The 12,837-nt window shown below is 36.0% G+C and overlaps 1 protein-coding gene across 2 annotated transcripts; it reads left to right on the forward strand.

Moving 5' to 3' along the window:
* Window positions 1-122: 122 nt before the first annotated feature.
* mrps35 (mitochondrial ribosomal protein S35) lies at window positions 123-12,271 on the forward strand. Of its 2 annotated transcripts, none has more exons than XM_051884469.1 (8): window positions 123-322; window positions 724-770; window positions 877-1,044; window positions 1,232-1,292; window positions 1,414-1,553; window positions 5,129-5,238; window positions 5,330-5,399; window positions 9,729-10,554. In XM_051884469.1, exons 1-8 carry the CDS (start codon window positions 178-180, stop codon window positions 9,885-9,887), a joined length of 900 nt encoding a protein of 299 aa, XP_051740429.1. In that variant the 5' UTR covers window positions 123-177; the 3' UTR covers window positions 9,888-10,554. The 2 variants fall into 2 exon arrangements, with proteins under 2 accessions (XP_051740429.1, XP_051740428.1); XM_051884468.1 differs by lacking the exon at window positions 9,729-10,554 and adding an exon at window positions 11,839-12,271 and having other exon boundaries at window positions 124-322.
* Window positions 12,272-12,837: the final 566 nt, after the last annotated feature.

Raw genomic sequence — 12,837 nt, forward strand, 5'->3', positions numbered from 1 at the left:
TAAATCTTGTTCTGAATTAAAATCAGATTATTTGATTTGTTTATATTTCAAAAGTGATTGAATATCAATACACAAACACTGATGCGTTCACTCTCATGTTTGTCTCTCACATCTTTTTAGTTTCGCTTTATTTGCGTTCATCCGGGCCGCCGTAGTCTCGCCGCAGGTTTTCCCAACATGGCTGCCTCCATCACTCACCCTGCTCTGTCCTCCTTATGCAAAATAAACTGTAATATTAATGGAATATATAGTTTAGTTTCATTAAATAGGAGGATTTCAATCTCCTCTGTCCTCTCAACAAGCGCCGTGGCCACAGAAAGAGGTAAAGATAGTAACCGCTATTTAATTAAGGAGAGTTTACAGTATTACGGAGAGTTACAATAATATTGATGTTAGTGTTTTTGTTTTATATATATATATATAACTAAACTGAAATACTACATTTAACTAACAAAAGTACCACATTTTTAGACTTGTACCAAAGTACTACTGTGGTATTCTTTGAAATTATTCTATGATAATCATTCAGCACCTAGTATATATTAAAGCACCTTGGTATTATCATTATACCGTTGTTGTACCATTACATAATGCTCAAATGCTCGTCTGACATGTTGTATCTAAGTAAATGGTTTCTTATAACCTAATATTACCACATCTAGTATTGCTTGATGTATTTTTTAATGAGGTTAATTTCTTCCCTCATTGAATGTCTGATTACAGAAGCCACAGGTAGAGGTGGTCGGGGTCAGTGGAGGTCAAGGAGACAGGTGGATTATTACACTTTGCCTTAACACAACCGTAATACGGTTTGTTTGTGTTCTGGTCTATGATTCAGTAAAGCAGATAAATAATATTATTGATAATGAAACACAGGCTGGGGAGCCCAGGACAGAGCGGATGGCCGAGGATCAGGACTGGACCGCGGTTTACCCCACTGCTGCCTCATTCAAACCGTCCGCGGTTCCCCTGCCGGTGCGGATGGGATATCCCGTTAAGAGAGGCGTACCGCCTGCCAAGAAGGGCAACCTGGAGCTGATAAAGGTGATCAAGTCATGATCAAGTTTCCGAAAATAAACAAATACACAAGTTTTATTGCATTATTATCACAAATAAAATTGAAATAAAGGTTGAAGATGTGATTTTTCCACCTTTGAACACTGCTGTACATTAAAACACGTCCTGTTTATAATACAGCACTTTTTTAATTACATGCTCTAATGTCTTTCAGATTCCAAACTTTTTACACTTAACCCCGGTTGCCATTAAGAAGCACTGTGAGGCGCTGAAGCGTGAGTTTTTTGATTGTTACAGTTATAAATTTTGGACAGCAGTTGATGGCATGCAAATGTTATGCGCTGGCTGAATGAAAGAGAGAGATTTGTAAATGTTTTCCGTGCTTAATTTGTCCAGCGTTCTGTACGAAGTGGCCGTCCGCCCTGGACTCTGATGAGAAATGCATGGAGCACTTCCCAATCCAGGTGCAGAGTAAGGAATTTGTATCCGCTGGACTGTCGCTGCGAAACCCAGACGCGCGGATAGTGACACTGAAGGTACGTCTGGCAGATTTGTTGATTATTTTCTAGATATTTTATGAATGTTTTCCAAATCATGAAGAGGTTTTCGGATATGGCTTGTTTGATTGATACAGAGTGCATTAGTGTCCGCTTACTTTTTCAGCCGCGCTGTTTCTGGAAGTATTTTTTTTTTTTTTCCCATTAATTTTTCCCATAGGGATTTCAAAAAAGTGTTCATTTAAGAAGTTATAAGCCATGAACCAAGACAATCAGCTACAAGGTGAATCACAACATTACAAACTTTGATTTGAAGCAAAGAAGTATTTGAAAATGAGACAAAAGATGAACTTAATGGTTTTAGTGAGGGAAAGAACTACAATCCCATGAAGCATTGCAAACAGCATATTCAAATTAAAAACAATGGAAAAATATAAAACTACACATTTAAGTAGTTTAATGCAAAATATGCATATACATTCAAATATGTAAGTGTTTTGAGAGCATAGGAAGACTCGATTATGTCATTTGAGGTGGAATTTTCTGTACAGCATCATGGGTAATGTAGTTTTTCACCACAAATCCCGCTGTTAAACACGTTTATTTTAAAACTAAGCTGAAATAATGACGTCTGACGTCTTCAACAGAAGCAAATACCATCGATTAACAACCTTGTAGCTCACAGTAAGGTTGTCTTCAAAGGTTTATAAGTTATCGTAAAAAATAATTTTCCTGTGGAGAAAATGAATGGAGTTTTTACATCAGGAGCCCGACTGTTGACTATGGTGTTATTATTACAAACTTGGATTTGCCAGCTTTATGGCTTCAAATATGTGAGTATTTTGTTAAAAGCAAGCAAGTTGAGATGTAGGTTTTCTTTCTGTGAACTAACTAACAGATATTCTACACATTTTCATTCATTCTTAGGTGTATTCTGTGTGAAAATTCAGAGTTTTTCCGAAGGCACCTATATATTTACGGCAAATCAAACTGCGTTTGGACACATGTCAGTCAGATGGTCTCTTTCAGTTTAATCAGGTGGTTTTTGGACAGAATATGCTGCGTTTACTGATAATCAAGTCTGTCTACACAAGACTAGCTTTAATTAAGCAGTATGATGAACTGTTTTCTGTCCATACAGTATGTCTCCTCTTAGCAGGATTATTTATGATTATGGGCTCAGTAAACATGTTCAGTAGCACGTTATGAAAGGTACAGGAGAATTAAATGATCATAAGTACTCCCGGATAATTAATAACTCATTTTTGCTTGAGTAGACACTGGGACTGGTGTCAGTAAACAAATTTACCCATTCATGAAACGACATAACCTCATTGATTTTGATATATTCTCCTATTTATAATCTGAAATCATAAATCTCTCACCATCTGCCTGGAAAACCGTTAGATTATGACTGCAATGCGGGAATCGCCATCTGACGTTAATCCCACTGGATTAGGGCTAGAAGTGAAGGGGATCACAGGGCAGATATATGGGATGAGTCTCTTGGTGGGAGAGGGTCTTTCCTTGACTGAAACACCAAGAAACCCCCAGATAAATGAAGTGATATTGCATTGAGTGCTATTGTTTTTCTTGGAGAAAGCTTAGTGACAACACTGCGTGTTGTGTTTGATCCTATTGGCCGATCCGGAGCAGGATTTAAAGGGCAGAGTTGTGCATAAATAGTTAAGTGCTTTTTAGAGTTTGTTGTTTAGAAGAATAAGATTTAGTAGATTTAGTTTAGTTCAGCTGACTGGAGGAAGGCCAAGTGTGATTGAATTGAAAATGATTGCTTGAGAATTGCTGAAGATTTGGATTAAGTCAATCGTGGACGTCGTCCTTCGATGAACTGGGAAACTTTCCTACATAACTGTGCTAGTTTCATGTCTCTCTCAAAACTGTGGTCTATTTCTTCTCATATAATGTACTAATGAAACTTATTTGCAATTAAAAGGTTAGTTCACCCGAAAATGAAATTAATTACTCACCCTCATGTCATTCCAAACCCGTAAGACTTTTGTTCATCTTCGGAGATGAAGATCTTTTTGATGAAATCTGAGAGATTTCTATCCCTCCATTGACAGCTATGCAATTGAAACTTTGACGCTTCAAAAAGTTCATAAAGAGATCGTAAAACTAATCCATATGTATTTAGCGGTTTTAGTCCAAATTTTCTGAAGAGACAGGATCGCTTTAACAGTTTGCAGATTCTAGCTTTTGTGACATCACATGCTTAGGCCCCGCCCACAACTGCTGACGGACTCAGCCCTATTAGCATAGACCCCGCCCAGAGTGAGCTGTACACAGTCTGCCATGTTTATATCCTCGCCAGATCATTCAACAGCAGCATTCAAGTAAAAAATGTATTCTTATTAAAGCTACTAAAGTTATTCAGTCAGGAGCAGTGAGTGATTTTCTGTTTTTCTTTTGTTGTTTGGTTCATATTAACAGCAGCAGGTACTGTATATTACGCTGCTGTCACTTTAATAAACAGATCTAATACACATGTGATTTCTTTCCCTTCTGTTTACGTTCACAGACTGTGTTATGTAAACTTTGTGTTTTTGACATAACCTTGTGTATTTGACAGTTTGAGCGTAATAAGACGTGAAAGATAACTTAGTTTAGTACTCACACGCCGTCTGACATCCAGCTTTCTGTGCGCGTGCTTCAGATGTGTGCGCTCAGAAAACCATATATCAGAAGTTTAGACTGATATGGCTTTAAAGGGGTGGTTGATTATTTCACTTTTTTAACTTTAGTTAGTGTGTAATGTTGCTGTTTGAGCATAAACAACATCTGCAAAGTTACGACGCTCAAAGTTCAATGCAAAGGGAGATATTTTCTTTTACAGAAATCTCTTTTTAAGGACTACAACAAATGGCTGGTAGGGACTACAGTGAGCTTCTTCCTGGGTTAGTGACATCACAAACCCCACAATTTACATAAACCCCACCCCCGAGAATACACATCAAAGGGGGTGAGGCCATGTTGGGCTGCTTTAGAGAAGAGGAAGAGTTGTTGTAATAGAGTGTTGTTAACATGCCGTCATTTTATGCCGGACTGCTTTACAAACGAGGGTCAATTCAACGCTGGATTTGCACAAAAGATTAACATGACGGCACATGCTAGTCGATGAGTTGAATCAAATCCACAGCAACTACATAAATTTATCCACTATCTGTTCAGAAATGTCCAGTTTCATTCTAAAAGTTGTAACTTCTTCCTGAGTCTCTCCATCAGTGTCGACTCCGGTTTGAACAATGTAAGGCTGAACACCGTTACTGACAATCCTCATTTTGGCTGCGTGAGATTCTCCAGCTTTGTTGTTGTTGAGCAACCAAAGCGCGAGCTGTTAAAGCTCCGCCCTCTTCTGGAAAGGGGGCCGGGAGCAGCAGCTCATTTGCATTTAAAGGGACACACACAAAAATGGCGTGTTTTTTCTCACACCCAAATAGGGGTAAATTTGCCAAGCTATAATAAATGATCTGTGGGGTATTTTGAGCTGAAACTTCACAGACACATTCTGGGACACCAGAGACTTATATTACATCTTCTAAAAAGGGGCATAATAGGTCCCCTTTAATTAAAAAAAATATTTTTATCCTTTGCAGGTGAAGCTCTCCAGCCTAAATCTGGATGATCATGCCAGAAAGAAGATGATCAAACTCAGCGATGAGCGTTACTGTAAAGACACCGACACGCTCACCATCACCACAGACAGGTGGGTGATATGGATATATATTCTGTGTTGTATTTTCCTCATTTCCCAATCACAGATTATCTTTAAAATGGATCTTCATGCTTGTTTTTAGTTGCCCGCTGAGACAGCAGAATTATGATTACGCCATGTACCTCCTCACCGTGCTTTACCACGAGTCCTGGGTGAGTCTGAAATCCTCCACACTAGTTTAGATGAGATGTGTTTGTGCTTTATTAGCTGTCATGTACGAGTCTGTTGGGTTTCATGTTTAAGGTCACATTTGGGCAGGATTTTTCAAAACCAGTGTATATGCTACAGGGTGAATTTCACGAAAACTGTTGAGAAATTTCTAGCTCATATTTCACCCCAGAATAAAACTTTTTGCATAAAGAAAATTAAGCCTATTTTAACACCTTGTAGATAGTTGGAGTGAAATATGGCCCGGGCAATTCTTTGTGTGATTATCATCGGTCATCATTGACATAATTTACTGTTGTTTAAACTTATGTTTGGAGTGGCAAAAATGGTAAATGATGGCAAAATGTCATTTTTGGTGAACTGTGCCTTTAAGCATGATCAATAATAATAATGATCATTATGACTTCTGTATCAGCACATTGATTGGTTTGTGATGGAGGTTGGTCTGTTTTCTTTCCTCATGTGTTTGAATCACAGGTGAGTCTCTCTCATGTCTTTCACTGAACACATGAATATTTCACCTCTCTATTGTACCTCTTATGAAAGTTTCAGTGGGGGCCGTTGGCCGCGGGGTGGTTTTCCATGACCGAGGCCCCCCTGAGGGACGACATGAAACGATAGGATGAGGGGGGCAGGAATAAAGAAAGGAACAGAGGTTCAGAATCCGCAACAGTGATGGTGCACTTTGTGTTTTTACATTCCCTGCCGTTCGATTGAATTTAACATGGAAACCTGGAGATTTAATCTTCTGATTTTTCAGGCTTGAAAAGGTGTAAATTTTTATTTAAGTTTTTCTAATTCTACTCAACTCTAATGTTTTTAATTGGCTAGAAATTTCCACAATGTAGGGTGGCATATACTTTAAATATTTTTTACCTTCAAATATTTTTAGCATATATATATATATATATATAATATATATACACACACACACACTTTATAAATATATACAGTAAATAAATATATTATATATATATATATATATATATATATATATATATGGTCATATTTTTTCATATTTATTACAATGTTGTAAAAGTGCTGCTTAAGGACATAAAATGTTTATATTGAAAATATATCTTCAATCTTCAAATACTAAAATATTTTACACAATGTGCAAGAAATTTTCATACATTTTGGGTAAATGCAACATATTTCTGAACAATATGAATATATTTAGTTTGAAATATATTGAATGGCCAAAGATGAGCAAATATGAGTAACTAAAACTGATTTTTGTACATTTTTGGCCATTTTTTTTAATTGAAATTATTTGTAAAAATATATCTGAACCTGTTTTTCATTGGTCATTTGTGTGGAAACTACTACAAAAAAGTAATTTATTTTTTTGATTTTTAATTTCAATCCTTACTTTGAGCGTGATCCAAAATATGTAGGCTGCATCCGAAAACCTAGGCAGCTGACTTGATGCCTCGATGCCTTATCAGGCAATGACTTGTAAGTCAGTGTTTGTGCATGAAGGCACCTCACGAAATTGATTATGGACAGACTTCTGAGGCAGCGTAACCGTTTAATGATCTACAGCAAAACAGCGCGAGCTTTGGTGAGAACTAAACACATATTTAATTACTACAGTAGTAATTTCTCGCTAGAAATGACATCAAAAGTGGAAAATGTTGGTCAAAAACATACATTTACACACAAACTGACCAGCAAACGCAACTTTCGGACGCCATCTTTATTTTTCTAGCTCAACTGTCACGAAAGGAATGTACAGGATTGTGGGATACATCTGTGCTGCCTTCAAAAATCGATCAGATGAAGGTATCTCAGGAAACAGGAAGTGAAGCTAACATTGGATTCGGACGTGCCTTGATGCCTTCCTACCTTGAAATGTGTTCTCCGAAGGCAGCATTTTCCAGTTTTCGGATGCAGCCTTAGCCAAAGTAATCCATCACACCTGTCCTGCCAAACCATCACTCAGTTAGTTTCATGATTATCCACCTGATTTTCCACCTGATTTGATGATTGACAGCAGTCTCGCCTAATGAGCAACCTGAGAGTGGAAACGGTCGCTGAATAGAGGCGTGTGATTGGCTGACAGGGAGATTCCATTGGAAAGACTGTTGGCGGCACCTCAGAAGATTCTCATTACAGCACGATGAAACACGTAATCAATAATTCACGTCATATCTGCGTGGAAGAACCGTCTCCGCTTACACCGAGATCATGATCAAAGTTGAAAGCGGCTGTTTAATTGACGGCAGATGTAATGTGACAGTTTCTTTTGTGAATTAAGTGAGACTTGAAACAGCGATTAGTAACCTTTGAGTATCGCATGATTCACCTCATTAGCACAACAGAGGATGAATTAGCAGGCGCTTTTTTGATAAAACACAGATTAAGGACAAGAACGGTGTAATTTATACACTTGAACTTCTCAGAGTCGGCAAACTGAAGGCTTCCTACGCAGATGATCTTCACGCTGTCTGTCTGCCATAACCCCGGCTGACGACGCTCTTTGAGGAGTAAAGAACGTGACCTTTTAGATTTAGACAAGGTCAGCGACAAAAAATACAACACATGCGCAAGATGTGCGCATTTTCCCATCATGCTCTTCTCACTAGAGACTCGCTGGCCTTGGTATTGTGTAACTATGTTCTTAGATTCACTAAGAAGACTGGCTGAGAGCCACGGTTGAGCTTTGTTTGCCATCCCGGTTGGGAAGTGTAACGGTGTCCGCTGGCCTTTCGCTAGCACAATGGCTAGCACAGTGGCGGCTCAGAGCAGGCAAGAAGGGGTAGAGTGACGTTGGGTGGGAACGGGAGGGGACGCTACGCCACAAAGCAGGCGATTGTTTCGGACCAAGAGGGTGATTGTATCTCGAAGACCTGATTTAGCTGCCAATACGGCTACAGGATAATCCATTCAAACTGTGTTCACATTGACTGGAAGAGGTTTTGGAACAAATGTGGCCTGGATGTATTTCGAGAAGTTAAATATAAACCCTTTTTCCATTTCATTTGGTTTTTAATGCATCGTAAAGACATGACAAAACGTGATTATATATACATATATACACACAATAATACATATATACACATACATATATATATATATATATATATATATATGTATGTATATGTATATATATATATATATATATATATATATATATATGTGTGTGTGTGTGTGTATATATGTATTATTGTGTGTATATATAATATATATACATACATACATACACATATATATATATGCATAGATTATATAAACAAACTTATGTTGGATTTACAGCACTCACAACTCGGCTTAATATATTTTTCAAATTGAAAATATATTTCGTTAATCTTCAAATGCTAAAATGTATTACATAATGTGCAAGTAAATAAGTTTGTTTCCAGTTTAAAAAATATTTTGGGTAAATATACGAAATATAAGTATCAATATATATTATGTAAATGTATTTTAAAATCTATATTAGCCATATATTTTTAGCCATTTTTTAATATTTCTGGCCGAAATGTGCTAAATATATGTTGTAAACAATGCAAAAAATATTTATATTTTTAAAATGTAAAATATTTTGTTTAAAACTTCAAAATCTAAAATATATTACAAAATGTGGAAGAAAATACATTTCTATTATTAACATATTTTGGGTAATGTATTTTGAACTGATAGATAGATAGATAGAATTATATGAGGAAATAAGTTATCAGTATAACTTATTAAAAATATATAATAGACAAAATAAATATTTTAAAATCTATTATCTATTTTTTTCTAAATCTATAAACTTATTTAAAATATATATATATCTGTAAATATATATATATATATGATTTCTGAAGGATCATGTGACACTGAAGACTGGGGTAATGGCTGATGAAAATTCAGCTTTGCATCACAGAAATAAATTATATTTTAAAGTATATTAAAATAGAAAACCATGATTTTAAATTGTAATAATATTTCACAATATTACTGTTTTTTTCTGTATTTTTAATCAAATAAATGCAGGCTTGATGATCTTGAGACTTCTTTCAAAAACATTAAAAATAGTAATGTTTCCAAACTTTTGACTGGTACTGTGTATATATATATATATATATATATATATATATGTAATAAATATAAATTATATATATATATTTTTTTATTTATATTTTTTATATAATATATATAGTACCGGTCAAAAGTTTGGAAACTTGGAACATATATTTGGAACATACATTTGGAAACATATTTTATAAATCTATATGTTTTAGAAGTCGTTTCAGGGGTGAAGCAATTTGTTAAAACAAGCTCTATTTTGATTCTGACACTTGATTTTGTTTCTTCTTTAACAGAAGAACTCAGCAAGAGCCCTGATTTTTCTCTCAGCGTGCAGCGGAGCGGTTAACCCATCATCTTATCTTACACGCAGCGTTGGCCTTTCAGAAGCAAACCACCGAGCGTCTCCATGTCTTCCGTCAGCTCCTCAATTATACTCCCATTCTCTCAAGTGAAAGGCCAATCTCATCAATTAGTCGCAAACCATTTGATTTCCCTCTTCGGTTAAATTGAATCATTTGGGTCAACAGTCCTAATCAAATCCTCAAGATCTGGCCAAACCACCTTCATCTCCATAGAAACCACCTAATCCATCATTCCCTCCTTAAGTAGTGCCCTGCGGCGGGGTGACTGGGGAAAGGAATGGAGGATAGTTGGACGAGGGATGGTTTTTTGTGGGCTCGTATTGATAGTCATTAGTCTGGAGCACCTGCACTGGCGAGAGGGTTATCTGCCCTGTGGCATGTGCAGGCCTTCATACACACAAAGACGCTTTTGTCATTGAGGATGGGAAGTATTGGGAAAATTTAGTCTCAGGCAAAGAAGGGACTCCAAGGATTCTTATCAAACACAAGCTGTCTTTAAAAGTTTGCAGCAATCAGTGGAACGGTTAAGCGAATGTTCAGCGGCGTCCCTTAATGTTTTCACGTGGTAATCAGAGCTGTTCATCGAGTTTAAGTAGCTGTGATCATTACATTTCCAAATCAGCTTGCCATTTTTATCGTGCCAGAATTCCTCGGCTGACACAGAATGCCAGCTTTCTTGCTTGAAGGTGAAGTGTCATTTTTTTTCAGTGCTACAATCCCAGTTTAAGTTGGGTTTAAATGTTTTTGCCATTTCAGACAGATTTCTGTGATCGAATCATTTCTTTTGTCAGTGTTGGATGGTTGAGTGTCACATGCTCTCAGACGCTTGATTAATTGCCTTAATAATGAATCTCAGCCTTCGATGAAATTCTGACCATTTTCCATCAAAGTCCTGAAGTTGATGCTCCTATATGAGGATAGTCAAAGTTAAAATTGAGTTAAAATATTGATATTAGCTTGTGCTTAACATAAATATCCTTATTTAACATTCCCCTTACGTTATACTTCAGACACTTTGATGTTGACATTTTTTTTCATTAGCAAAAGCGTGACAAAACAAATTTCTGGCCAAAATATATTTCAAAAATACACTAAATATACATTGTAAACAGCGCGGCTTAAGGAAATATATTTTCCAAATTTAAAATAAAATTTAAACCTTCAAATGCTAAAATATATTTAAAAATGTGCAAGAAAAAAAAATCTCTAATCTTAATCTACATTTGGGTAAATACAAAATGTATATTTTGAAACATTTTTAAATATATAAATGAATTTTTTTGAAATATATATATAATAAACTTAAGATTCATTCCTCATTCATTCCTCAGTCTTTATTTTTTAATTTTTTGTTTTTAAACAATTTTTTGGGTTATATGACGATTTATTTTACTAACTAAAATACTTTATATTTTCTATTTTTTCTATTTTCACTCAATTTTTTGTTAAAGTTTCAGTGATTGTTTTCTCTTTGTCATTTTATTAGTTTTATTTTTTGTTTTAGTTATTTTAGTATATCAAGTTAAACTAAATGAAAATGAGAAATGTTTTCTTGGCTGAAATAGACTAAATAAAATGTTTTTTATTTCATATTTTATTTCCAATAACAAAATATATATATTTTTAATGGTTTTAGTTTATATTTTTAATAACCCTGGTTACATCAGCTGTTTTTATATTATAATGGGAGGAAACAAGTATCTAAAACTTATTTTAATATAAACTTTATTAATATTATTTATGTATTTATCCATATGAATATATTATGGCCATTTTTTTTTTGTATATTTTGAAATATTTAAAAATATATAACACATTTTTTGCTATATTGGAGGGAGCGGGGACTTGTGTACAGTACAGTATGGCATAAAAGACCACTGAGGGTCGGACAATACAAAATGACAAGCAACAATTGTAACAGGTCATTTTCGTTTGGTGCAACTCATCTAAAAGTGCTCACCAAACAGCTGATATCTTTTATCCTTCACCCAATCAGTCAAACACTTTCACCACTGATCTTTTAAAACTCTGTGTTTTATAGAAAACTGAGGCATGGGAGCAGGAAAAGACACGTGCGGATATGGAGGAGTACGAGTGGGAAGACAGTCCATCCCAAAAGAACGTTCTGGAAACTCTCCTGCGCATGCGACCGCTAGGAGAGAAGGATGAGGTGGAGGAGGGAACCAGGGAGGAGCTGCTGGGACAGCCGGCGGTACAGGAGTACAGAGACGCCATGGTGGGGCTGAAGAACGAGGGAGAGACCGAGGAAAATCTACAGAAGTATAAAGAGGCAGTGAAGAAGCTCCTTAATATCTGAGCTCCATTATAGTGAATATAAATGTACAATTTCACATTAAGTCAGTAAAGTGACTTTTTTTCAACAGTGAGCCATGCATTGTTTCTATTATTTTGATGTTATTGTTTTCAAATTATATGCAAAATTCTGTGATAAAATAAATTAATACATGACAGTACTATGTAAGTTGAACTTTCCACTTTTTACATTTTTCTTTCTTCCATGAAACACACAAAGTCAGAGTATCTTCTAATGCTGCATTCACATGCTATCAGAATTATCGTAAATATGAGTGTCCTAGTTAAAAATTGGACAACAGTTTTTTGTCTCTATCGATTTAAATAACAGACAGTATGTTTAGTTTGTATAAACTGGGTCAGTTCAGTTCTTATCTTGAAACAATTACCCCTAGAACATTACCAGAACTCACTGCACTCAAAACACGCCCTTGATGGTTCAAGTGCCATTACCAGCACCCCACTGAAAGGACGCTTTGAGCCAACATTTAGTAAAAATATCCCAGCACTCCATTAGTTCCTGCTCTGAGCTGTCACTTCTGGGAAAGGAGAAACCAAACTCCTCAGCGAGAAGTTCCGGCCGGTTCCATTTGGACGTGGAAAGAGGCGGCGGCGGTCTTGCGCATCTTAAAGCACTTAGCAAACAAATGCCTTTTTAAAACAAAACTGTCAGGTGTTCTCGAATGGACTGGTGTTCGTAGAGACTGTGTTCACTCAGATCTGAAAA

The sequence above is a fragment of the Ctenopharyngodon idella genome, chromosome 24 (assembly GCF_019924925.1).
Source record: "Ctenopharyngodon idella isolate HZGC_01 chromosome 24, HZGC01, whole genome shotgun sequence".
NCBI classification, from domain to species: Eukaryota; Metazoa; Chordata; class Actinopteri; order Cypriniformes; family Xenocyprididae; genus Ctenopharyngodon; species Ctenopharyngodon idella.

Excerpts from the sequence above, each read along its gene's own strand:
- mrps35 (XM_051884468.1), top strand. The coding sequence starts at position 178 with ATGGCTGCCTCCATCACTCACCCTGCTCTGTCCTCCTTATGCAAAATA. Across the intron at positions 1,045-1,231 it reads GCAACCTGGAGCTGATAAAG|ATTCCAAACTTTTTACACTT; the intron begins GTGATCAAGTCA and ends AATGTCTTTCAG. Across the intron at positions 1,554-5,128 it reads CGCGGATAGTGACACTGAAG|GTGAAGCTCTCCAGCCTAAA; the intron begins GTACGTCTGGCA and ends TATCCTTTGCAG.